Source organism: Papilio polytes, unplaced genomic scaffold, assembly GCF_000836215.1.
Source record: "Papilio polytes unplaced genomic scaffold, Ppol_1.0 DF824169.1, whole genome shotgun sequence".
In the NCBI taxonomy this organism is placed as follows: Eukaryota; Metazoa; Arthropoda; class Insecta; order Lepidoptera; family Papilionidae; genus Papilio; species Papilio polytes.
The window spans coordinates 2,446,505-2,473,706 of record NW_013525035.1 but is presented as its reverse complement, the minus strand read 5'-3'; the positions used below and the strand labels follow the sequence as shown (position 1 = coordinate 2,473,706).

The 27,202-nt window shown below is 31.8% G+C and overlaps 1 protein-coding gene across 3 annotated transcripts in view; it reads right to left on the bottom strand.

The window, feature by feature from the left end:
- The window catches only part of LOC106111373 (zinc finger protein 710), an 84,378-nt gene that overhangs the window by 12,973 nt on the left and 44,203 nt on the right, over nt 1-27,202 (bottom strand). For all 3 annotated transcript variants that reach the window (XM_013293425.1, XM_013293427.1, XM_013293426.1), the window contains exon 6: nt 9,052-9,283. In XM_013293425.1, coding sequence (XP_013148879.1) covers nt 9,052-9,283 — 232 coding nt within the window. The remainder of the gene's footprint in view (nt 1-9,051; nt 9,284-27,202) is intronic.

The window sequence follows — 27,202 nt, the reverse complement described above, 5'->3', positions numbered from 1 at the left end:
TTATATCACAGTCAAATATGGAATTGGTTTTGAATGCGAGATAATATTCAAGAAAAAAAAGATGATAGCTACAACACACAATGTAATAACTTTCTACGTTTTTAATTTCGATAAAGTTTGTTATTTTTTAAATGAAGAATAATGATTTATAAGTCGAACAAGAAGCATATTTCCGATTTAATGTTCAATAAAGATCTTACGCTCCACACCTGTTGCGTTCAGATGTTACCAAAAAACCGGTAAAAAATCACAACAACAATATTGATGGATCCGTTCCGGCTTTTCGGTGATTGCGTAAAAAAAAAGACATTTTTATTGAGCTCGACCCAAAAACACATCTGTTGTCGGTACTTAAGCAACTAAAAATTACGATAAAACAATTAAAGAGATCTTAGAAATACTGGTCATATAAAAATGTGACAAACGAAAAGAAAATTTGCCGTTCGAACATTAAGACGTAAAACAATAAAACATCTACATTTAAATGGCGCTACTTATTTCTTATTTAAAACAAACTCTTTGTAAGCAGGAAACTTGTTTTTCTCCTACCTTATTGTTTCGTTCGTGTCTTCTCGTCATACGATGCTAATTGTCATGTAAAAACTTCTTTGTCTTACAAATATCGCCCTCGATACGTTATGATGTACCCTACTGAATGGACATAGATTAAAAACGTATTAGACGTTGGCAACACTAGTCTTTTCATCTATGAACATTTAATTTTTAATCTGTATTATTTTTTTGACCGACGAAGAAGAACCATCGTCCGTTTTTTTCTATAATCTTTTGTTTATTTAATTGAAAATTGTATTTAAAAAAATTGTTGTTGATAAAGCAATAATTTATTACTCTACATTATTTTATTAAATAATGGAATATCTGTGAACGTTACGATACGTTTCTTTAAATTAAATTCTTTGTAAGATAAAAATAATCTCACTCAACCCTAAAATTAAGCATATGGTAGAACAATAGTTGCAAGGGGACGGTAGGCCTAAAAGAATAAAAACAAAGTGCCATATAATTAATATCACCAATTAATTATTTTCTTTGTAATATCGTAATAAAAGTGAATTCGAGACGCGGACTGCTTTCGTTTATTTCATTTCGTTTCTTTTCGACGCATCGCGAGCCCTTTTGTTTTGTTTTTTTGCTTTTCTTTGATTACATTGTTTCATTTTTTGTTCTCTCTCGCGGTTCGTTTAAGATTTTGTTTTTTGATCGAATTAACTTTTACGATTTTTGAATATTGTTAATGAATCTTAATTTTTGTAATTGTAATATTCGTTACGTTTGTTCCAAAGAATCGTTGAAATATTTTCTATTGTTTTAACATGTTTTGGTTGTCACGAAAAAAATGACTTACGGTAATTACTGAGGCCACTATGAATGAGAACTTATAGGACCTAATTTTCAGGTAGGAAGGGATAATAGTGTTTTTGAAAATTTTAAAGGCATCTTGCTCACTATACAGGAGACATTTTTCAAGATGCAATTAAAAAGATCGAAACTTATCATGGACGATTTAAAAATGACAAAAGTTTTGACACCTCGCGTAAATTGAAATTGTTGAAGAAGGAAAAAACCAGAGACAATTAAAGTGAGGGAGATGGTAAGTCCGATTTAATAACCGATCGCGCCCCAACGCGGACGCCTACAGAAAAAACGTACGAACGAAGAAATTTTGGTCCCCAATATAATTTCCTAATCGCCGAGCCGAACGTCCGGTTCCGGGGCAAAAAAGTAAGATGCAAACGAAGAATATCGTCTTGTTAGATTTTGATTTGTATGGATAAGACACCGATAGAACAACCGATACTACTGTTGTAAGTCTGTGAACATATGTTTGATTTAATTACTTAAATGATTAAAGTTTGTATTTAGAAATATTTTTCTCATTTTTAATACGGAGCTTCCATTAAGGTTTGCAAACCCTTCTGTGCTGCCCTATATGATAAGAATAAGGTTAAGAAGGTGATAAATAACGAACCTGGGAATTTTATATTTTGAAACAAACATTTCTAAAAATATACATAAGCACTTTTTAGAACAAATAAGTGGTATTTTAAAAAATGTGTCCATGGGTATATCCACATTTTGGTAACGAGACTTGTCAATATTTACTCGGGGAAAAGAAGGCGGCAAAAAATAAATTAGGCAAAAGCTCATTTTGTCTCAAAAATCGTCGCCGCGACATCTGTGGCCCGGGGGGCTGGCAGGAGGGTCGTGATTCCTTTTCCATTACTATTGGAGAAGTTGAGTGGTTCCCAACTGTAGGGTGCTTACATAAGCTATACATATATCTTAATTGACGATGAATTTGATGTGAACTTTATAACGATTCTTGACAAAAATATTTTTAAAGGTTGTTTAAAAATTTAAATGCAATTTACTTACATATTTATATAACTTAACATTGAAATAATTATGAAACCATTATAGTTACTTTTTTAGTAAATTATTGAATCTCGAACTTGAAAAAATTCGGGTCTTCTATGCAAGTAAAAGGAATTAACACATATATGTGGATAAATACTATGTGCGTTTGTAGGCATGGTTTTAAATACTTTTTGAATATTTAAAATTAAATTAAAAACATCAAGAAGGGCCACCCCTTAACGCTAATTGAAAGATAACTTAAAGCTTGGTGAAATCGTTTCTGAAAAAGCAAGGGTTAATGCAGTATCGTTTACGTTAACTTTATTGAAAAACAATCCAAGTAATTAACTTAAAAAAAATTGTAAGGTAAAAAAATAGAATTTCTTTTAAGACTGTACACAAAGTCATGTAAAGGTCACTTAGAAAGTTTAAAGTATTGATAGAGTGTGAGAAAGCAACATTAATGGACCTCTTAATTGAAGTGTTATGCTGAAAAAAATGTTCCTAAAACTAGAGAAGTACGTAATTTAAAACTCATCATATTGAAATTGAAGTAAATATTGTTCAGCGGCAATTTGCTTACTACCTAACCTTGTTGAGGAGGTAGCCACGCGGACTAATTTAGACGCAAACACGGCGCAAATCAAATAAAAACCGATCGCGCGAAACATCCTTTTTTCCATCTCGACTTCTGTAAACAGGCTTCTTTGTAACACGACTGAAATGTCTTGATGATTATTATTTATTAATTTTTGTTTGCTAACATCAATGTTTGCTTTTTTCAAGTGAATGTAAGAAATTAGTTTCAGAAAATTGTAAAGAAACCGTAAAATTCCACTACCTTTTCCATTACAATTTTTTTTTAATTAATGGTGTCTATATTTTTAAAGAGTTTAACTTTTAATTTAACTTATATTCAAATGAAATTTCTGATTTTTTAAAGTAACACTTTATTACTAAGTAATATAAAATTCTCGGCATTTAATTTGCTTTAAATCTATCTAAATGATCAAGAACGTCCAGTCGAGTTATACTTTGCCCTCTTTTCTGGAGGGCGGCACAAAGACGCAATGGAAAATGAAAAAAGGTCAGAAAAAGATAACTGAAAGGGACTGCGAGTTGAACCAATCATGGAAATTACGTCTGTTTTCATTGGACATCGCTTTTATTTGTTTTTCCGATAGAAATTCGTCTGTTTGCTAACTAAATATTAATGCTTTTTTTTACTTAAAATAAATGATTAGATTGGCAGTCGATAAGTGCTTATTGAAAATTTATATGGTGTTTTAATACGGTGAAATTACTTCTAAAATTATAACAATTAAACGAGCAACATTATAATTCAGGTAATTCTTGGTAGTAACGTTTATAGAGGTTACTTATTTATAAAAATATTTAACTTTTTGGAAGTGGATGTTAAATATCATAAGGAATAAAAAAGTGTAAAGATAATATTACCAAAGAAGACATTCCTCGACTTTTTGACTTCACCATTTAGCGATAGGTCAAGATAAAAAAGCGCAGGTGGACTTCGAACTTTTCTCGGATCTCTTCCACTCGAAGGCGTCTGAACTCAATATTAAACTGAGCAAAGTCGCTTGAAGGTGCAAAAATTCTGAACGAAATCTACGAACAAAGGCCACCCTGTCTAAAGGAAATATTTCACTAATTTACCTTCGCCTCGCCCTTTTGTAAAACTGTTGCCGAAGTTTGTTTTTTAATAAGAATCTTTTAACTGTCCCGTTATTGAAATATCTAAACTTTGTACATAATTGTTTTTTTTAAATGACTAAAATTTGTCACAATCTTATCTTTAGGGAATCTGATATAGAGTTTTAAAAAGGTTAACTATATGGTTATTCTAGCCTTTTTACTTTGTCAACAATATTATTCTAGAAATTTCCATTTACCGCAAACTAATAAAAACAGTAGAATGTTTGTGAAGGAAATTCGACAGTTAAGGTCGGGATGGCTCCTAGCTATAATTTAGTCGTGGCAGACAGATTTTATTATGCCTACTGTAGTTCTAACACTACTTCGGTATTTTCGTTCGTGATGAGTCTAGAGAAATACTGGCCAGTTTAAAATCTTTTTAAGAAAAAAATGCACAAACATTTTACGACATTTTACGATAAAAACATATTTATCGTAGACTTTGTGAAGGTTTATACCTACGTTCCTTTTTAATATTCCCAGCCAGCATTATAAAACGATTCGAATTACGTCATCGTTATGTATGTAGTGCGTTTGGTCGGCGAAGCACGTTTATCAAATAGTTGTGCACCGTTTCCCGCCATTTGGGGGCTGATACGCGGCAAGTATTTACAGTATCGCGCACTTATGTGGGTATATAGGGGGTTGGGGTCCATCTCGTGGGCACGTGGGATGAGGCCGGGTGGAGAGGAGGTACCCCCCTAGTGAAAATCAATAGAATCATTGCGACGCCGCGATGCAAGGCCGATGATGCTGACGGGTCGCGGGTAGGTTCATTTGCATGTTCAAGCCGGCTTGCGCTGGCGTAGGTAGAGAGGTGGAAGTTTAAATGAAGTTTATGCTGCTAATGGGAGTGAGTCAGCGGTTAATGTGGAATGACTTACGCGTCGCTGCTGTACCATTTCGTATGTCGTTACTGTCAGTTGCTATGTGCACTTTTAAATGTGTGCATGATGTTGCAATCATTTTTAATTTACCTATTCTTAACAATAGTAAAAGAAACACGCAAAGACTTGGTTAAACACACATGAGGAAGGACCTGCATATGGAGGTCAATGAACTTTTTGATAGTATAATAATAATTTGGATGATACTTTACTTTGAGAGAAAAATTAAACATCATCATTATGTCATCATATCATCATTGTTTTAAATCATTAATCACGGTTGTACGTCAAATGTTTTATTTAACATATTAAAAGGTTAGGTAAGATTAGTTACGTTCGGATATGCTCTGCGTATGTAACCGCAACGCGCCGCTAAAATGCATTTCCTTCAAATTAAACTAATGCAATATCCGAACGGATTAGTGATACTCGCCGAACGACGCCATGTTTGATTTTATATTTGCCAATAATTCTTAATCAAAGGTCGGTTTAAAAATGAATACATCTATTTCATTTAAGGTTATATTTTGTGGAAAATTAATTAAATACCTAAAACCTCATTATTGTATCATTTTGAATTTCAATATAGAGAATATAACTAAAGTAGTAGTAGTAGTAATATTACATTTCAATGTTTCCAATGGCAAGAAATATAAAAACAATACGCTTATTTTCTTCGCAAAAACAGAGAGAACGATATTATACACAGTTGTATAGTCTGGGGAAGTTAAAGACAATCGTAGTTATCCCTAATAATAACCTCAAAAATGAAAGGGGGACAATAAACCTCCTCTGGGAACATGTAATACGAGTACGTAATCCATCTTATCATTTTCGAAAAATTTTTAATGGAAAATTCTGTCTGAGCGAAAGAAATCCTAAATCCCTTTGGGAGACTGCGGTGGGGTGATTTACATATAAAATTTTTACATAACGATGGCTCCTGTGTAAACTGCCAGTGAAAAATCACACTTTACAAGAGAGCAGTTTTAAGGACTGCTTTTAATATCTTATCTGGTACGCTATTTTCTTATTCTTTACGAAAATTTGCTCATTCGACTTTTTACTTAGTTGTTTTTTTATGACGAAGTAATTATTTGAAAAAATTAATAAACTAATTTAAAGTTCATCATCATCCTCTATTTACTCTTAGGTATATAAAAATTATAAATATTTTTTAAGAATTAAAAAAAATATAATTATAAATAATTCATTAATATTATTTTTCGAATATAAAAGATGGCGGCCGCGGTGTTACTACAAATATTAGCATTTCCCCAAGCAATGTAAATAAAATAACGAAACAATGAAAGAAACATTTCGCTAGAAACACCGGCAGTGTAGAAAACGATTGCTCGCCTTTATCGCATTTCCTATTCTACCGTTAAACAAGTCGTGAACGGGCCGAGAAAAGGCCTTTACAATCGTAAGGTTTTTTGTCCCATTGTCATGCAAACTCGTCGAAAATAATTGGCGGGAAAAACAAAAACACCAATCGAAGTTTTTCTATTCGGCCAGTACGAAGTTGCGTGAATTGAAACGGAATAAGTTGCTTCTATATTCAAATTGGGTTTTTCGAACAGCACTCTCTTTTATTCCTTAATTAATAGAAAGTGACAACTTGTGTTTTTCTTAAGTCAATTAATTGTTTCTTATTTGTTTTAAACTTTAATCAACGCTGTGACAGATACTTAAAAGAGAAGGAAGGATGTTTTTATTTTTAAATGTCACAATAACACAACATTTTAATAAATTGTTTAATTAATTTCCTTGCCGTAACCAAAAATAATAGAGGAAAAATAATACTGGAATTCAAAATAGAAATTTATTCGTTTAACATAAATAATGCAGGTCTTCACTGTTTTATGATAGCATAGAAAGCCTGTGTTTGTAATTACAGTGCATGTGTGTAATTATTAGTTTACCTCCTCAAGTACATATGTACAATGTACTATTTAATGCATTTTCTCTAAAGAAAAGTATAATTATTAACTACTTAGTTTAGTATCTACATACATTTTTAACTTTTTTTTATTTATCTTCGCAGGACTTTTTTTTAAAAAAATGTACATTTAATTTTAACTAAATAAGTGTATTTTATTTCCTACATGTATAGTTTTAATATAGATTTATTAAAAACCATTTTAAGTCTGTCAAAATAAAAGTAGTCTTTGTTTAAAAAAGCTTATGTTTTCTTATTCGAATTCGTCTTCCAAATTCAAATATATTTTTATACTTTTTAAAATAAAAGAACAAATAGTAACAGTATAGCACTATTGATTAAAAAAATTCCGGCCTACCGCCTGACATGTTTAGTGTGGACACTGGCAGGTAACAATTACAATAATTAAAAAATTCATTATTCCGACAGCCGGTATTTAGCGAGCATAGATTATAAATATTTAATTAGTACTGGCAACACTTCGTTGGTTAACGTCGTGTTATTATGTATTTTGTTTGCAAAAAGTAATACTGTTTGTTTTTCACTTAGAGTAACTGATAATATAACATTGTTTTGTTTGAAATTAATGTAAATATGAAGTAAGATTTGTATCTAACCCTTATGAATTGTTACGACTTTCGGATTTTTTAATTAAATTCTTATAAGAAGCCTGTTCGGAACAGCTATGGGTTTGTCATATTCGATGGTGAATTATAGATTTAAATTTCGCAGTAATGTTATGCAGGGTTAAAGTAGGTAGCTGGATATTTTTATTCTTTACAAAACGATTTTTATTCTTTACACGAGAGGCATTTCGAACTACCCTCTAGTTCGAAATGCCTCTCGTGTTTAGTCGAGCGCGAGCCTGGAGTCTTGTGCGAGTATGGCAGTACGTTGGTTGCCAAAATCCTTGATCGAAATTCATCGGAACTATGGTTATCGCGAAAGACATGCGTGTCAGCTTGTTAGTTTGTTTTAACTTTGGTTTTGTGTTCCGACAGAGTGACCTGCAGACGGTGAACGGGGCGTCGAGTTGGTAAGTGCCATATCATTTTTACAATATTGTGCTCCAATGCATGCTTAGTTTCAGCATAGGTTGTGTCGCGGGACCTGAACCGGTGTGTGATTCTTTTTAAAACAACATTGTTTGTTGTGGAAAGATTGAAAATCATATTACTAAGTATAATTGTAATAATTTAGATATGTTTTGTAATGTTTTTAAAACTTCTTAATGTTATTCATTCTAAAATGAACGTGTAGTCAAATGCTAGAAGTATAAAGTCTCAAGTGACGGAAAAAAACAATCATCCATAATCAAGTAGGCGTGAATGATAGTTAAATAAGATAATCAGATAAATCTACAAGTACCTTTGAATAAAACATAAACTAGATTAAACATAAAACCTCGTTTAACGACCGGGAAGTACATAAAATATGTTGTGTTGTATTTAAAAAAATACTAGAAATCCGATAGAATTACGATGCGCATACGAATCAGGCGTTAGCGCCGCCCATTGGCTAGATAGAACGTGGAAAAAACACGTGAATTTTTTTTTCTAAGCCACGTATATTTACGTTCTCTGGTAAAGCGGGCGGGGCGATCGGTCGCTCGCAGCGCTCCAAGCGACCATTGGACGATTTTTTTTTCCCGCTTTTCACGTATACGGCATCGCGAGTTTTTTCCCGTGGAAACTCGCACCAATGGTGTTACGTAGTTTTTAATTATAAAAGTTGTTCCAGAGCGTTGCGCCGCTACTAATTCCAAACTATTTCTCGGCGCGAACACGTTTTAAAACGCTCCGACGATTTTAAATTTGGAATTCTGATGTCGCGATTCGCGCGCTTTTATTATGCACTTATTTGTTTTATAGTATAAAAATATAAATATTTGTATCGGTCTTATACGTTTACCTTATGTCATGTTTTATGTTTACTTATTCACTATGGAGTATATATTTAATTTAAAAATAAAACAGGAAAATAATTAAAATATTAAATTCATGTAAATTAAAACTTGTCATTAATTCATTTATTGGGACAATAACACGGGGTTTTATATATGGGTTATGTGAATCCAAAAAAAAAAATCTGGCCAGTTACATTATATGAATTAAAAAGAGAAAAACCAACCTGTATGCAGTCTGGTATGTTGCTGTACGTGGCTTAGCTGTTTGAAGCGTCTGTCACAATATGAGCATTTGTATGGTTTCTCTCCCGTATGGACTCTTATGTGCTGGACGAGCTGGTGGTTTGAGCTGAAGGATTTGAGGCATTGCTGGCACTGGTGGGGCTTCACCTCGCCCCCCAGCCCACGCTGCAGCTCTCGCGCGTGCATCTGCATTGCGTTCTTGTGCATGAAGATCTGTAACAACGGAATAGTTGATTGCCAGTTGGTTGAACGATGTGACGTCGTAAATGAACTACGATTTTTAAGATTTAGTCAACTTGATGTTTTTGTCGCATGTGCTTATTTTTTTGAATTTGCTTTGCATTCGAGTCCTAATTAATTACACTCTAGGTATAAAAGTTGCAACTGCAGTATAGTTATAGATTTCTTTAATCAATGTTTCTAAAATACTAATGCGTTGTTTGTTCCGTTCTTCTACTTTCAATTATTATTTAGAACACTTTTGGCCGATTACTGAAACGACATTGAAATATGTAACAGCGTTTGTATCCACGCTTGAACTTCAAATTCAGTAAAATTTTGACCTCTGTCTTGTAAACGGTGCATACAAAACGTAGTTTCAGTATTCGGCTGATAATAAGGTGAGAACACATTATAAAATATTATCAATAACAACAATTGTAAGATTCAAAGCATACGTTAGTTACGATCTCGAATAATAGTTTATTTATTTCGAAAAACAATAAATAACGTCTAATTTTTGTTGAATAAATTAGACTCGAATTATACTGATATAGCGTATGTGACAAGTAAATAAGGCGGTTGCACACCGTCGAGGCGCGATATCTCCGGTCGCTCGGTACGTGTGTAGCCCACATTATATGTGTTTGGTGTTAAGTTTCGCACTAGCCGTACTATAATTTCGCCATGGCAAAGAAATTGCTTTCGACCCGTAAGTCAGATAAGGCGGAATTATAGGAACTTAATATTATTTACAGCTCTACTTAGCTCACACGTTATGTTTTTTATAGACTATTAGCTGTTATGAATGCGATTTTAGTTATGTTTCATAAGTAGGAATTTGTCTTAAAAATATTAAAGTACATTATGGGGTAATTTTTTATAGATATTTATAAATACTGCTTTAATGTAAAAGACGTAGAAATGGGGAAGCTGTATTTGGTAATTTTCCTTGACACCTTTTAATACTCTATGTTAATTATAATAACTACTTATTTTTTATTGTGTACCATTGGTTCCTGACTAATGGATTTCAATTCGACCAAGAGAAGTTTTTTCTTTACAAAGAAAACGACACCATAGTTAATATAGGGTTGTCAAAACTTTTTAGGTATTTTTATCGATAGTTCCTCGATTATCGAAGCGACAACACTATTGGAACGCATTACTATCGGTAATTATCATATATTTGATTACACATATAGTTTTATAGCGCTTGTCATTTATGTAAAATGTAATCTTAGCACAATCTTGACTCCGCACAGTTTATACGCGCTGGTATATTTTATTGAAAACCCTTCGTTCTGTGCGATTGCAAAGAAACTGCTTTAGACACGCAATAGTATAATGATGGCCATAAAATATAACCACACTTTATTTTTAATAAAAATAAATTTTCAATCCATTAACTCCTGAGATGTATGATTATATTTAGCATTTAATGCTTAATTCTTTGTGATGAATAAATTTAGTACAAAAATATGGTTTTTGTAAATTTCATGACACAATTTAAAATGAATATAACCAAAATTGCAACTAATCAATAAATTCATGAAGGTAGTTGAAGAAAAATTCAACAAAATTTTGTCTACGAAAAATTTGTTATAAGATTGGTAACAAGATAAGGTTAAGTGCATAATAAGTTTACTTTAGTCACATTATTTTTTTTTATTTTAATTAAAAAGTTACCTCCGGCACAAATCTTGTATTTGGCATCAAGTTATATCCCCACATGTTGACCAACATTTTGTATAACTACCACTGTTAACTAAAAATGAAAATACGTCCTCACACATTTAAGTCCTCGGACATAATGATTGGTTTCGGGAAGGAAAATAGGGACAAAAACATCCGTTTACAATTAATGAAAAATATATATTTTTATCGCATATATGTTTAGAAATAATTAAATTTATTTTTCAGCAAGACAACAGGAAAATATACCGAGATTTATTTATACAAATGCACGTCTACAGTCGAATTTATGGTTTTAATTGCTATAAACAATTAATTTATCCTTCTGTGCCTTATATCGCTTCCTGTTGTTAAAATTACAATTAAATCTTGTTATTTTCTTAGTTTAATTTTACTTAGAAATCTGAACGAAAATATTACACAATGTAAGGTGCATTAAAACTGTTAAAATCGTGATAAATAAGAGAATAGGATCGTCCCAATTTTTCGTAGTCAAGATTTTTCTTATTAAGAATATTTCACACTCGTAAAATAAGTAAAAACAGCAAACAAAGCCCCAGTATATTCAACACTGTCTTGTATCTATTTATTAAAATATAGTTTTTATGTTTAAAAATTAAATGAAAACTATTTATAAAATAAACTGGGTAGTTAATATTGGCCAGAAGTGTAACCCTTTCACGCGTGTTAGAAAGTGGAACTAGACATTTCGATCACGCAACGAAGAAATTGCAAAGAATTTATGCTTTTGATACGGTAAGCCGGGGTCTAAGGTTCCGTACCCGGAAAGCATAAGTTATAACTATCGATGATTAAATATGGTCTTAGCTCTGCAATTTGTATTTAGAGAGGCTTGTACGCATAACATTACGTTTTGGAAGTAAAATGGTAATTTCTGCAGTATTGCTTTACATTGTAATAATTTTTACACAATACAAATATGTGTCTAGATTTATTAAAAAAATCTATTCAGAAAAAATTAATAGTTTGATACACAGTTAATGTAATGATTTATGTTTCTTATGTTAAAGGTAAATTAGAGTTAATTTACCTTTAACATCCGTACTCAGAGACATATAGACATTACTTAAAAACTTAATGAAGACTTCCAAATTTAAATTTACACATGGAGAAACTGCCCAATACACGATTCTAAGTGTGTTACTAAGGTTCAAATTAAGTGTCCCAGTTATTTCGAATTTGAATAAAAATAGCAAACTGGCACGTACAACCCACCCCTCTAGCGGTAATTAGCGACATAAAAAATGAAGCGCTTTACCGACTAAAAAAAGCAAATGAAATATGCAAAGTCCATAATTTTGGCCTAAATTATTCCAGCACCGGCCATTATCGCTCTATTAGGAAATATTACGTCAACCCCTTATAGACGATTTAGAAAACGCTTTGATTTTTTTCGTTAATATTTTTTTTTATGTTACACGAAATCTAAAAAGGTTGTTTATTCTGGGATTTTGAAATGATGAAAACGTGCTAGACAGTACACAGAAGTAAGGGTTTAATTTGATTTGGTCGTATTCGTTTTTAGGACTGGTAATTTTTAGATGCAATGCAGTCAAATAGTTTCTGTGAAAATTACCTCATGTTTACTAGAACATTACCGATATTATCTATGTATGGTTTAAATATATAATATATAAAAAGTAATGTGATGTGGATGCCTCTACAGATGCCCACTGACCCATGGGCGCACAGGAATATCTAACGCAATAATGTTTTAGGTTCAACTTTGTGAGACTTTTCTAGCGTAGGCTTTAGCGAATGACGTTGCACCAGGCAACGAGTTTTCCAGTTAACTAGTTTCGAAATAAATCATCCGTGGGAAATATAATAATGTTATAATAATAAAATGTTATATTTTAAGTCTTTAGTTATTTTGAAACTATAAAAAATGCGTTATGCGTTTTTTAAATTGAGAAGGAAAAGGTTAGCGTGGTATGGACATGTTATACAACGAGACGATTGAGACATGAACCAGAAAGTGTTGAGATTGAATGTGGATGGCTACAAAGGAAAAGGAAGACCGAAGAAAGTATGGATGGATTGTGTGAAAGGGGATATGCTTAAGAAAGGAGTGGATTCAGATATGACAGCTGATAGAGATGTATGGAAGTGCAGCACATACTGTGCCGACCCCCCATAAGGGATAAGGGCAAGTTGATGATGAGTTATTTTTAAACTCCCATAAGAAAAGTTGTTAATAAACTGAGAATATAAAGTTGGCATCTTTGTTATTTTATTTGTAGTGAAATTTCAGAACAAAGTAACTTCTGATACACAAATGATGTTTGAGATATTCAATAAATTTTAAACAATAACAGAAGCTTTTTTAAAAATTCAAAATAAATTAACGTCGCAAAAAAAGAGAGCAAGTTCACGTCCCACATTTTATCCGCGCGAGAATAAACATCCATAAAAAGGGCGGTAAAAAAATTCGAGCGCTGCCACAGGCTATAAATAAACTTGGCCCGAAAAAGAATTGAGTCAAGTTCGCGATACTTTCGCGTTCCTGTCCTCTAGAGAATATGCATTTAGAAACAAGAATTTTATTTCTTGTAATTGAATTCTTAGTTTATAAAACTAGACCAGACGTTCAACCAACAGGCGACATCTAAGAAAAAAATATTTGACTCAAAATGTTTAGTACAATTAAATTTTTAGCTTCTTTATTTCATTGTGATTTTAATATTTACATTAGCATAAAATTAATACCTTGTTATTCTTTTTTTAAATATAGCCATATTCTTAGTGGCCAGAACGGAATCTTTGGCAACTTGTCAACCAGAGAGGCTGAAAACTTTAAACATCAACTCAAATTACTAGCCATTGCAGTTCAATATTACTCCATAATTGAATACAAATACTATCAATTATTCGACACGTAGTTTATCATTAATCGGTGCAATTATTAAATTAAAAGTATGCAAATTGTCTATGATAAAAGTCAACATTGCAATGTTTCTCACGCGATCGCAAACGCCATCTATCGTGTATTGTTTTATTTAATAAACGTAACAGGTGTCAAAGTGACAATTAACAAGTTATCACTTCCTTTTTACACACTCATTTAGCGACGGAGTGTGTTATTAAAAAACGGGGTATACAATGTTAGCCGATTTTTAAAAAACTGGTGGCAATATAAGTCACTATTAAGCTGTTATTACGTTTTTAATATTGTACAATGTGTAGGTTTAATCGTATTTGATAAGGGATTTTACTAACTCGCTGACTGAGTCATTAGAATTGTAAAAAAACATTAAAACATTGACGTATTCTGAGCATTTTTACACAAAGCATTTATCGATTCAAGGCGAGCGTTACTCATCGCAAACCGTATCGCTTTCCTTTATTTAAAAGTCAACCTTGCTCTTTACAACTGTAAACAATAACACGCGCGCGACGATTGCATCTCGTACACTCTTTCACTCTTAATTATAAATTGGAGGATGATTACTACATATCGGTTATACATCGCCAGGGGACAGGCAGAGTACCTCCATCGTAGAGAATAGCAAAATGTAAAATAGACATAAAACTAGCTCCATATAACACAATCAGCTGTTGCTCGCAATTTCATCAAGGTGATATAGAAACATATAGCCCATGTAACTCATTGATAATATAGCTTTTTAATGGTGAAAGAATTTTTAAAATCGGCCCAGTAGTTTTTGAGTTATTTCAATACATAAAAGAATACGAATATTTCTTCTTTATAACATTGAAGAGGATAACAAGCCTTGTTCATCTGCTGGCGATGCTCCTAGGTGGTTAAGTCTTAATTTTTTTTATTTCTAAATTTTAGTCCCGGATTAAAAGACGTTGCATACCCGGATGTGCATGTCAAGGGGAATATTTGTGACGAAAATAAAGTAAGTTAAAATGTTAATATAAGAAGTCTAGAAGTTTGGCCAGTGACAATTGAGAAGCAAAACGCCTTCCTGTACAATTATAGAGGAAGACAGAAAGTCAAATGGAGTGTATAATAGGATATACGTAAGGAGTGAATTCAGATAAGAAGGCTGATGGAGACTTTGAACAGAAGAAGGAACAAACTATCCTCCGACTGCTGAGGTAAAAGCAGGAGGATGTATTAGCTATTACAAGAACATATCAAGAATTATACACGAATTGAAATACTACTGTCTAACATACTACAATCTATTCCATAATAGACTGTTATATCAACAAACAAATGTTTACGTGGTATTCTTATCTGGGGCCTTGCGTTAGCCTTGAAAAAAGAACAAGTTGATTCAAGCATTTATCACGACGTTATTTGATTTAAAGATTACTTGCAATAAAAGATGGCTGAATGAAAATGGCGAGAACTGACGTGATAACAAAATAGAAAAAAAATATTCTCTTTATAACTGTGTTATTAGTAATTGGGAATTCGTAGTTAAATATCAATAGAGACTAAGGGCCTGTTCCATCAATGGCTGTTAGAGGCTCAGATAGCTTAAATTACCTCACTGTTAGATAAGGTAATAACATCCGATATTACCATCACATATTTTACACTTTGGATTCTTATTAGACAATTTACAATGTGATGTAAAGACCTAAGTCTCCGTTTTGGCATGAAATTTATAAGCACTAATTTAACTTTCTATATCTCCTTTAATTTGTACACCAATTATTTAGGCAACATGAACATGTAATATTCTTTCTCGAAAACTTTCGACTTTGGGCAGATTTATTATTTAAGCGTGGTTTTATACCGGCCGTGGAACTAAATTTCTCCAAGAAGCTAGGCCTCTGTCCTCAATTTCAAGTCTTCTTAAGAATATATGTCGATCAGAAAATAGTAAGTTGATTGGATGGTAAAATCGAACAGATTCAGTTTCTACCAGACAATAAGGTTGCAGTTATTAACAAGACGGTTAATACAATAGCAAGTCGGTGTCTATGGGCAAAATAGACGCAATTTAAGTACGCTAGGAATGTAGGCTAGATTGAGCATAATACGGAATGTGTGAGCGAGACAGCATGATCTAGTTCAGATATCGCTATCTTGATCTGCCGCCTACGGGGAGCCATGCTTAAGACTTCCTACTTTGAAAAAAGCCGTCGGTAAATGTTCAAAGTATTTTTATAACTTATGAAATGATACTAACACAATTTAAATTTTCGGTTTAAAACTATGGGATAGTAAACAATTAAAGACTTAAAAATGAAAGTAAATGTCTAGACCAAAGTTAGAAAACTAGTATGGTATCCGAGTTTCGGTTGTGAGTGGGTTACTACTCTTTTCAGGTATATCATTTACTCAAGATATAAAGACAAATATCTTAACAACGTAGAACAAACATTTTTGTCACAAAGACCTGAATTATATTGCTTCAAAAAGTCAAAAAAATATATCTATTAGTTGATTTTTGACCAAGGTAAATGAGCCAAAAAAAAATATTTAATTCGTAGTAAAAAATGATTAAGATTAAATTAATAACATCAAATCATTTGTATGATTTTTGGTAAACTTATAAAGTACATAGTTTGTAATATGTATTAAAAATAATGATTTATCGCTTCCACTCTGTATTGTAATACAAGGAAAATATTACATTTTTTTTTTCGCATTCTCTAGACTAATAGGAAAGGAATTCCTTTGCATATAATCTTGAATAAAACGTCCAGAGAGAGCTCGGGAGAGAATAAAAAGTGTAATAAACGCGGGCAAAGCGTTCCGACACTGACCTATGTCAACAAACTACACACACATGTTTGCGTGTGTGTGTTGTAGAGTTGCGACATGATGCACAGATAGACAGAAAAATAGAATAGAAAAACTGCCTGTTTCATTTAAAAAATATTGCGTATACCTAATACAAAAGTAATAATAAATATAAAATTTATGCCAAGAAGGTGATATTTTTAAATTAGGAAGTCACTTTTAAATTTTGGTATTTATTTTACTTCTTAAGTCTTTTCGCTTTGTAATGTTTAATTTAATAGTAAGAATACAGCGTAGAATGTTATAATACTAATTATCAATTAACGTAAAGTCACTTTTAAGTGCTATTTTAGTATATGTAAGAAATAGCAAAGCAGATACTCATAAAACAGTATTTTGTAATATGACACCCACATACGTTATTATAGGTCAGTAAGTTAATATTGCAATCTTTCTTACTTGAAAACTACAACCATAGACTACATACAGTAATTAAAAATTATAAATTCTGATTTACAAAACGGGAAGTCTAAAACATTCGAAGCTCCTAGTCAAATCGAGCTTGTAACAGCTATGACAACGCATTCAGATAACCTCATTTCTTTCCGCGATATCACACACACAAGCATACTTGAATACAAGACGACATAACTACGTACATGCTTTAAAAATATTACAAGAGACATTATGATGACTCAGGGATGTACTAAATACAGAGAGAACACTAGAATTATAAGAAAAGTGGAAACACAAAAATTTAAAATGGCGGATTATTTTACCGCCAAATACATGAGCCGTTTTTGACGTTTGCATTTTTTTTAATTGTGTTTAATTAAGGAATTGTAATAATTCGTGCCTCATTATGTTAATAAACAATTGAAATTAATATTATTATTTCAACATAAAAATTTACAAGTGTGTAGTCGACAACTTAGTTGTATTAACGACAGAACAATCAACATTAATACCACACTTAAGCCTAGTTACTAAAGTTGAAAATCGTGTAAATATATATCATGTTGACAAATTTATTTTGTTTGTTGTACGAATCAAAGATGATGCAATATCAGACAATGTTTTATCTGAGAAATGACGACGTGGCCTGCATTTTTATTGAATTATGCAATTGGTTTCTGGCTAAGCGTATTTTTGGATTAACAATTGTGCGATGAATGGATGAGTTTTACTATAAATATATTCCTGTAATTAGACTTTTATTGTCCTTTCATACTAATATTAAAAATGTGAAAGTTTGAATGAATCGCTGGATAATTGTTACGATGTAATTCCGAGATGGATTAAGAGATCTCAAAGTTAGCACAAATGTAGAAAAGCTTGGTAGAACGCATAGGCTATTTACTAAGTTTTATTAGATTCCGCGCAGACAATGTCGGTGCCAAAAGCTAGTATCATTTGAAAATAAATACTTTCTTACTACGTCTTCAATTTAATCCATACTACGCACCAGTAATTGTATAAAATATGATATTTTAATATGTTTACTGTAATAAATTTCTCTGATAATTCTCGTTCGACAGACAATTTTCAAAACAATCAAGACCTTGACCTCAAAAGTAATAAAATATGTCGTTAAATCATTGTAAACATGTTAGTCCTTAAAAATAAAGGGCGAACGCACCTTCAGGGCTACTTGATAAGAAAAACAAAGACGCAGTGATAGCGGATGGTAGGTATTGCGTCGACGCACAGGACAATGCCCTCACATCTGATACCGTATTTATTTTTACTCCAGTATACTTTCTTATAGATTTGTAACTTCGACAACTATGAACACAGAAAATTATTTCTTGGCGTTGAACAGGAACACTCAAAAAGTATTTCTTTTCTGAGTGTTAAACCGGAACACACAAAATATATTTATTCTGAGTATTCCGTTCTTGTTTGAGAACCGCGGATCTTACCTATCATAGTGCATAGCCGATCTCTATTTTTTCCTTCACGCGTCTCAGCGCATTGTAATTTAAAAACAAAGTTACGTTCATACAGTATTCATGCGCGGGCAGGTCACGATCACAAGCCGACGAACTTGCATTTTTACATCGATTGCGTTATGCCACAACGCAATACGCAATATCACAAAGGAACGAAAACGGACGAAAGAAAGCAAACTTGATTACATGCTCTACAATGTTATAATAAGACACATGTGACTTTGTTGAGTATATCCCAACAACAATATTGTATTTAAAATCTTATATATATAAATTATAAATACAAAAGTTTAGATGGATTGATGTTTGTTTGTAGCCTAAACTACTGATCGGATCTCGATGACATTTAACATAGATGTAGAGGATAGTCTGAAAGAACACATAGGCAACTTCTGATTTTTTTTTAATTCCACGCGGACGTTGTCGCGGGTAAATGCTTGTGTTTAATATATTTTTGTTATGTCTACTAAGGTTTGTATTCTATTGGTTTAAGGTAGCAATATCGAGATATTTTGCAATATAGAGTTTTACAGGGGTTATGTTGTTTTGACGTTCCGATTCACGGTAATTTTAGATTTTCTGTGTTATTTTTATTAAATGTTACTGTTCTGAATATTAATGCTGACTATTAGTCTACATATAGACAAACCGTCAACAAAGCGTTGACATATTTTACACTTTCATAGGTGTCATGTTACATTAATCATTTTAAATTGCATATTTTAGCAACTGTTTACAACTCTGATTTTAAAATGTATAACCTTTTTACATTGTGTGTTAATTAAATATATGCATTTTAGAATCAAAGGAAAAAGTTCATTTTAATCTTGATTGGAAAAGACATTCAAGTTGTGTTAAAAGTCACGGTATAATTACAGACGAAACTTTCAAATACAATTAGTTAAGTCACAAAAACGTATAAAAAAAGTTATAATTGCTGTCAAAATAGAAATATCTGTTATCTTCTCATGTCTCAAGTAACATGTCTAGATTCCTTTAATTCTCAAAAATTAGACTCAAGGCCCTAAAAGATATTTGCAATAGTACATGTTATTTGTTATCTATCTCTGTGTAAACCGGTTAGAACATTGAAATGTAATATTATAGAATATGAAATTTAAATGCTTATAATTAAAGTATTTCTATGTTAAAATATCCCATAAATTGATTTAAAGAGGAAGATAATACAAATGCTATCTGTCGATGGTCCACGTGTTTGGTTATAATAAAAATAAAATGGAGTCTGCGCGAAACGAGAGAGGTCGCTCACCTCCCTAACCTAAGTCAAGAGTTTGTCCGTACGCATCACGCACACACGCGCGTTAGTAGGTCGCTATGTATGGACACGCGAACGCACACACGCAAGCCAAACGCCTACACGCAACAGCGACGCGTGCGCAACGAGTTTAGACAAACGGAAGAAATATTATTGCTCTTTTTAGGTTGAGCTTTCGCGAATTCTATTCTAAGAACATTCTAACCAGAAACAAAAAGCCTGATATTTAAATACGTGTTTTCAATTATCAACATTAAAGTATCATAAGTAAGAATATTGGCTTAATTAGAAAGAGAAAGGAAAACAGTTTGTAGGTACTGTATATCGAAAAATTCGCTATATTCACGAAAACCGATACCGTAAGCGTGCGTTGCTCTCTTGTTTTAAAACTGTGCATGTGTGCGTGCGGAGTCTTGACCTACGACAACAGTGCGGTTGTGTGCGTGACTCCTTACATAATTCACTTTTTATGCCGCATTCGATATTTTATCACATTCATTGAATTACGTTTGGTTGTCATAGTTAATATGACGTATATGTAGGGTCTGGACGCTCATAGGATATTTAAAACATTTTAAGAATCAAAGATTTTACAGTTTTTAAAAAGAAACTAAAGTCAACAACTTCTATAGACTGAAAAGTTTAGAAAGTTCTCGATGACCTTTTGATATCAATAGAAAGGGACAGATTATATGAACCGCAAGCCAATGTCCTGTGTTGCTAATAAAGATTCAGGTCTTTTAACATGTACTTTTAATGACGTAAAAGAAAGGTTGTATTTAATATATATTTTTGTAATACAACAACCACAGAATTTTTTTAATCATATCTAAGTTAAATGACTATCTAAATGCAGATTATATTCGTTATAGTGACTAGTGACCACAAATTCTAGCATATACCGGAGTGATTTTCCGAAATGTTTAATAATAAAATATGGTTTTGCCAACTAGCAATTAACTCATAGTTTATCAAGAAGTATATGAACGGAATACTTCTTTTCTCGAAGTAATTTTATAATGCTGGTCCTTGAAACGCACAGACAAAAGAAGTTTATTTTTAAAATCCGAACAAAGCAACTTCAAGCGTCCACAGCAAAATATAAATAAAACCTTACTTTCCATTGTTAAAAATTATAATCTTGTTCTATTGGAATCATTCAACTTTTAAAATTATAAAAACCCATAGAATTTTATTGGCCGATAAAACATTGCAATTTTAAAAATAAAGCAATTAATTTTTGCGTTCCAAATTTAAATTTTAATGTGTTCATAATTAGATTTATCTATTCTTTTCTCGCATGCATTTGTTTTTATAAAAATGTTAAAATATTCCATTCATAGATTGTTTTTATTTCTTTAATTTGCATATTTAATTTTTTAATCTATTTATACTTCGATATTTTTAGTGCATCTATTAGAAAATGTTGTTCAAACATTGTGACATATCGTCGTGTCATGTTTTAGTGAAAATATTCAAATATGAAATAAAAATAGAAACACTTCCACTTATAAAAATAAATTGTTTGTCTATATTAAAATAATATATTCAATCTTATAAATGCAGGTCGTGCTTCCGACATCGTATAACATACATTTATTTTTAAAGTCATAAGACAGGGAAAGGCGTTTAAAATTGGAAATTAAAATGATTTATATTATTATCAATTTATACATATTAATTATTTGAGATTTGCATGATTTTTAAAAAACTTCGACTAGTAGGAAAAATGTAGTAAAACATGGACATTAAAAAAAATTAAAAACAAATCTTAAATAAAAATAATAATAAAAAAAACATGATCGTTGTACACCGTGTATAGTAATTCACAAAATGTAGTAAAACCAAATATAAATGGCTACAAAGGTATGACATAGACTTATTTTTAAGCTAGATTTTATAACACGAGTTTTAAACCCATCAGATACAAAAAAATTCATTCCTGTCCACCTAACAAAGTATAATTTACTTAAGGATAAAAAAACAGTATGTTTGAAGATATAATAATAACAAAACCCTTGGTAATTTTAATTTATCACGAGGAAAAAAACAGCGTTTTGTTTTTTGCATATTGTATTATCCAAATGTATCAATACATTTTTTAAATAAAACTCTGTTTAACATCAATAAAAAATGAAACCTAGTTTATTAAACGAGCGTTTAACATAATCCATTTATATAACATCTCTATTGCTAGATATAAAAGTAAGAAATTAACAATCATTAGACTAGATAGAGATAGCATTTTTTACATACAAATGTTATAAGCAACATAAAACGTTAAAATTACTTTGTTAAAACTAACTAGATCGTTATTTGTTTAAATAATATGTTCGCTATGATGACTATCTGGATCAGGATACCTAATACATAAAATCATTATAATTTTTTAATCATTACTGCTAGTAAAGATAATTTTTAACTTTGGTTAAAAACTTTAAAAATATCGTATTGTAATGTAATTAAAGAGGTATTTATTTCGAACCTAAGCACTTTATTTGTTAGAAGGGAAATGTTTAAAAGATATGATAGACTTGACACATTAAAAGTATCCCCCCCCCCTTGCTCTTCTTAAAAAGAGAAAGTACCTAGATCACCATAGCAACAGAGGGTCTATCATAAATAATTTCGATATTAATTGATTTATAAATAAAAATTTAAAATCTAACTAAACTTAAATCAAAAATGTAAGAATCTCTCTTAATAAAGAATGCTGATTATTTATTTTATTAGTAATAAGTAAATGTCTCTCTTAATGTGTAAAACATTATCAATTGATTGCACAAATATGCAAATGTACTCCTGTTTAGAGAAATGTGATTTAGCGATCACTTTCTCTACTACACTCTACATCTACAATTAATACAATAATTTCAAATACTTATATCGAAGATAAGATTATGATTACTTGCAGTAATTATTAAAAAAAATATCTTTTCATGTCAAATGCGTTAATTTTTGTCTGGATTTAAAACGCAATTAAAAACAAATAAGAATTTATAACCAGCCAGTAATGAGATAAAAATATAAAAAAAACTAATGTAATCCAACCTGCATCGATATCCCAATGTAATGATTTCCGAACGAACTTGATTAGTGTCACGCATCGCACTCGATGTTAGAAACTCCGAGGCACTTCACTTTAAAACTTCGCTCAAAAACGGTATCAAAATCCTTCGCACACGTTCAGAAACTTTCCCGTTACGTCACTAGAGTCGAAACTTTACACAACACGCGAAATTAGTACCAAGGACGTTTTTTAATCTGTACAAAAGTTCCCGCCAACGAGAAATGTGTCCGTTTTCGTCAAAATGTATTTTTCAAATGTCAGTGTGGTGCAAAAAATCGCTGTGCAGTCGGGCCGTGGCTCGTAGGCGTTGTGTTTATAAGTACTATAGTTGTAGAGACGTAAGTACCATCGTAATGCACTTATGTGTAGGTACTCGCTAACTTTTTTATTATAGCCGGCCGTATCCGCGAGGTTCCTTGCTTTGAGGCGCGTATTTTACGACAATTCTTGATATTTTCTTACGTAATCTTTTTAATTTATCATACTAATATTATAAATGCGAAAGTTTAGATGCAAGGATGGATGGATAGATGCGTGTTAGAGTTTATAGCCTAAACCGTTGAACGGATTTTAATGAAATTTGGTATAAACGTAGATGATAGCCTGGAAGAACACATGGGCTACTCTCTTTTTTTTTTAGTTCCACGCGGAAGGAGATGCGAGCTAAAACTAGTAGAATTATAAACCTAAATTTATTCATCTTAGTAAGCCTGCGTGTTTCGAATGTTTTGTTTTTATTAGAATAATTGTAATTATTCTTGTAAATGAAAGTATTTAAGATACTTGGTTTAAGGAATGTTTTATTAAAATATCCACTATTAAAATGAGGTCACTGGAAACAAAGTTGCATAGAAAAATTTAAAATAAAAAATGAAAATGGAGTTTTGGAACTCTGGTAAAATTGTAATATAATAAAACTTTTATAAAACTTCTAAAAAAAAATTAAGTATCAAGACGTATCACGCCAAAAAAGATGGCCAGCGTGCGAGCGGGACGGGAGATATAGAAGTTTTTCATCAGTGCTCTCGCTAACGTTTTTTTGAGTTCTTATGACTTGCCGTATTTGTCGAGGTTTTCTTATAGGAACAATTTTATTTCATTGCTGTTAGAACCACGGTGGTCTCTGTTTTACAATAATTCTGTACCAAGTTATGTTTTGTTCTTATTTGCGATGTTAGTATGTAAATTTTTAAAACATTTCTTTTTCCCTACATTATTATATTTACAAACAAATGAATTTTGTTTGACTAACCATTGAAGCTAATTCATGTCAAAATGTCTTGACACAATAACTATAATGTGCATTTCGATATCGAACACTGCACTCAGAGTCCTATATTTGTTACTTAAGTGTTCCCTTCGTGACCACATTGGATCGATAAGAATAAAGAGGATGCTTCGAATTAATAATTATTATCGTCTTAGTTTATCAAATCTCTAGATGAAATACATATGTTAGCTTTTTAACTACTTTGACGTATTCTGTATTTTTGAAGGTTATTAGTCTGTGCTATAAATCAATACCATTTGTCATAATTTGAAATAACGATATAAGCTTTGTAATTGTGATCCAAAACATTATTTAAAATATTTATGTCATGGTTTTAAAATGTCGTAATTGTGCTTGTTATGTTAATAATCGGATAGTAGTCGGATGTCAAAATAAGGGTGTTGCATTAGCTCGACGACACGACGGCCATATTGGTAAGGTATTCTGTGCAAATTGGAAGAAAACATAAGAGGTAATGAAGACTACATTTTATTAAAGCATAACATGGCTGTGACGCCCATACATATAACTTATATGACGACGCATAATCAACACAGCATGAAATTCTAATAACAGTAGCATTAAACTGTTATTATAAATAATCATGGCGTTCCGTTTTTTCTGCTCAGGTCTTAAATTCAGTATTTAGGAATCAACCGAGCGTCAAATGCACTAAATGAAGGGTTACTTTAACGATGAGTTGTTAAAGTTATTGCAAATGACACGACGGATGTTAACTGCTATTATAATAAAAGGAAGTTTGTTTAAAGGTATGTAACAGGAACCTTTGGGAGACCGGTTTTTGTGGTTTTAAATATTTTGCACCAACATAATTAACAAAAATCATGGGATACGAAAAGTTATTATTTGTTATTTTTTATAAAAAGATCCGATTATGATTAAAAAATAAATTAAAATGCTCATTTTAAAAATCTCCTGTAGAGCTGTTAAATGGATTAAAAAACGTTATTTTGTTTATAAATGCAAACGTTTTGTAAAAAATTAATGTAAAAGTAAAGATTTAAATTATTAATAAATGTGTTTGTAGAATGAATATTTCCTAAGAGCAAGAAAATAAGCGATGAATTACTTGGCCGGCAAGGAAAGGAGGTAAGGAACAGAATGGGCCTTCGTTAGACTGTTTTAATTTCAGCTAATTTTTATCTTCTACCGTCGACGACGCCTTTTTTACTGTGCAGCGCGGCCCATTAGCTCGGAATTGTGCGGGCTTAGTGATCTTGAGACTTGAAGAAAAAATATCGTACATTTTTTTTAATTGTGCCAACAAGTGTTGCAATCACGATATCCATGTTTAAGAGATGATGCATTTTGTAACAAGTGTTAATTACGTTTTATCTCATCCGAGTCTGCAAATCTAGACACTCGTGACATCTTGTGTGCATTTTATTACTAAATTATGAGATACCAAGACAGTGTGAAACGATATGACGACCCGATTTGTCGTCGTAGATTAGTAATTTGAGTACACGACACCATTGAGTGAATGGAAATTAAGTTTGTGCGTTACATATTTATATTCTACTTCTTGCTAAAAATCCAAGAATAACTTCTGAGATCGTAAGATAGCACTGTAATGTTCTTTAAACTAATGTTAAACTCATGTTAAAATAAACGGGACCTTAATCTAAAAAAAATCAATTGCTTTTAATCATCTATATTCACAAAATTGTATACGTAATTACTTATGTAACGTTTTTTTTAAATTACAAGTATAAAAATTTGTTTTGCACAATAACCGAGTATCAAAACCGTTGAAGCGTACTACAATGTAGAAATCTAATTTTTGTCGAGTTTTTCGCTCAGTCCGCCACTCCCGAGAGGGCGCTGTTTTCCCGCCAATTTGTAGTGTTTGTGAGAATTCAACCTCGGACCGTTGTCATGTCGACATCGTGCTTCGCTAATCAACCATTTTTCATACTTGAAACGTTTTTCCTTTTAAATTAGCCGAATTTTACATAAATTACAAATTGACAAATATAATATCTTATGAGGATTTTCAAATATCTCGTTATGAATTTTAACGTTCAAGGGACAGATAGAAACGTTTTTAGCATATAGATTTCAATAAGTTTTTACATGTCGATATTTCCGTGAAATAGACGCAGAGTTTGAGCTATAAAAATTAACAGATACTCAAGTTTAATTTCAGTTTATAGCATTTTACATCCCCGTAGGTAAATCTACATTGATAAAAAATTCACAGTCGAAATTCCGCCAGGTGTCCGAAAAAACGATATTTTTACGAGCAATATTAAAAAGTTTTCTAATAATGTTGCCGTGTTAAGTGTGGCCCGGGCGCTAATTGCAAAATAAATTTTCAAGTTTCGACCAAAAAACCCCCGTTTCCTTCGCGCAGTGAGTTATGGCCACGGAAAAAACAAGCAGAAGAAATGTGCGGACATCGCTTAAGCGGGCCCTATTCATAGTAACGACTAAAAGTAACTTTATCATAACATTTTATTTTTGTTTTCTTTAAGATAAGAATAGTCCAGACCACTAGTATAAAATACATAATCTAATTAAGCGTGTATATTGTGTGTACTTGTGATTCATGTGGTTTGTGACGCGCCCCCTACTCATAACACTCTTCGTTTACGATATGGTTTGTAACGAGAGCTAAATATTACTTAGCCACAATATTTTTGGTAGATTATACAACCGCCGTCATGATATATGACATCATAAGACTCATGTTTTGCTAGACGTAATATAAAATCCTTTTTAGGAATAAGTAGAAACGTTTTTCACCTTTTTGACCGACTTCCCAAAAGAAGGAGGTACTCAATTCGTCTGTATATTTTTTAAACATATGTCAGTAAAACACTTTTTAGTCTGAGCTTAATATGATTGCAAAAAAGCACTTTTAAAGTCTTAACAGTATCAGTTCAAAAGCTCGTTATGCCAGACTTCAAGGCACGGAGACAATCTTTCAAAACC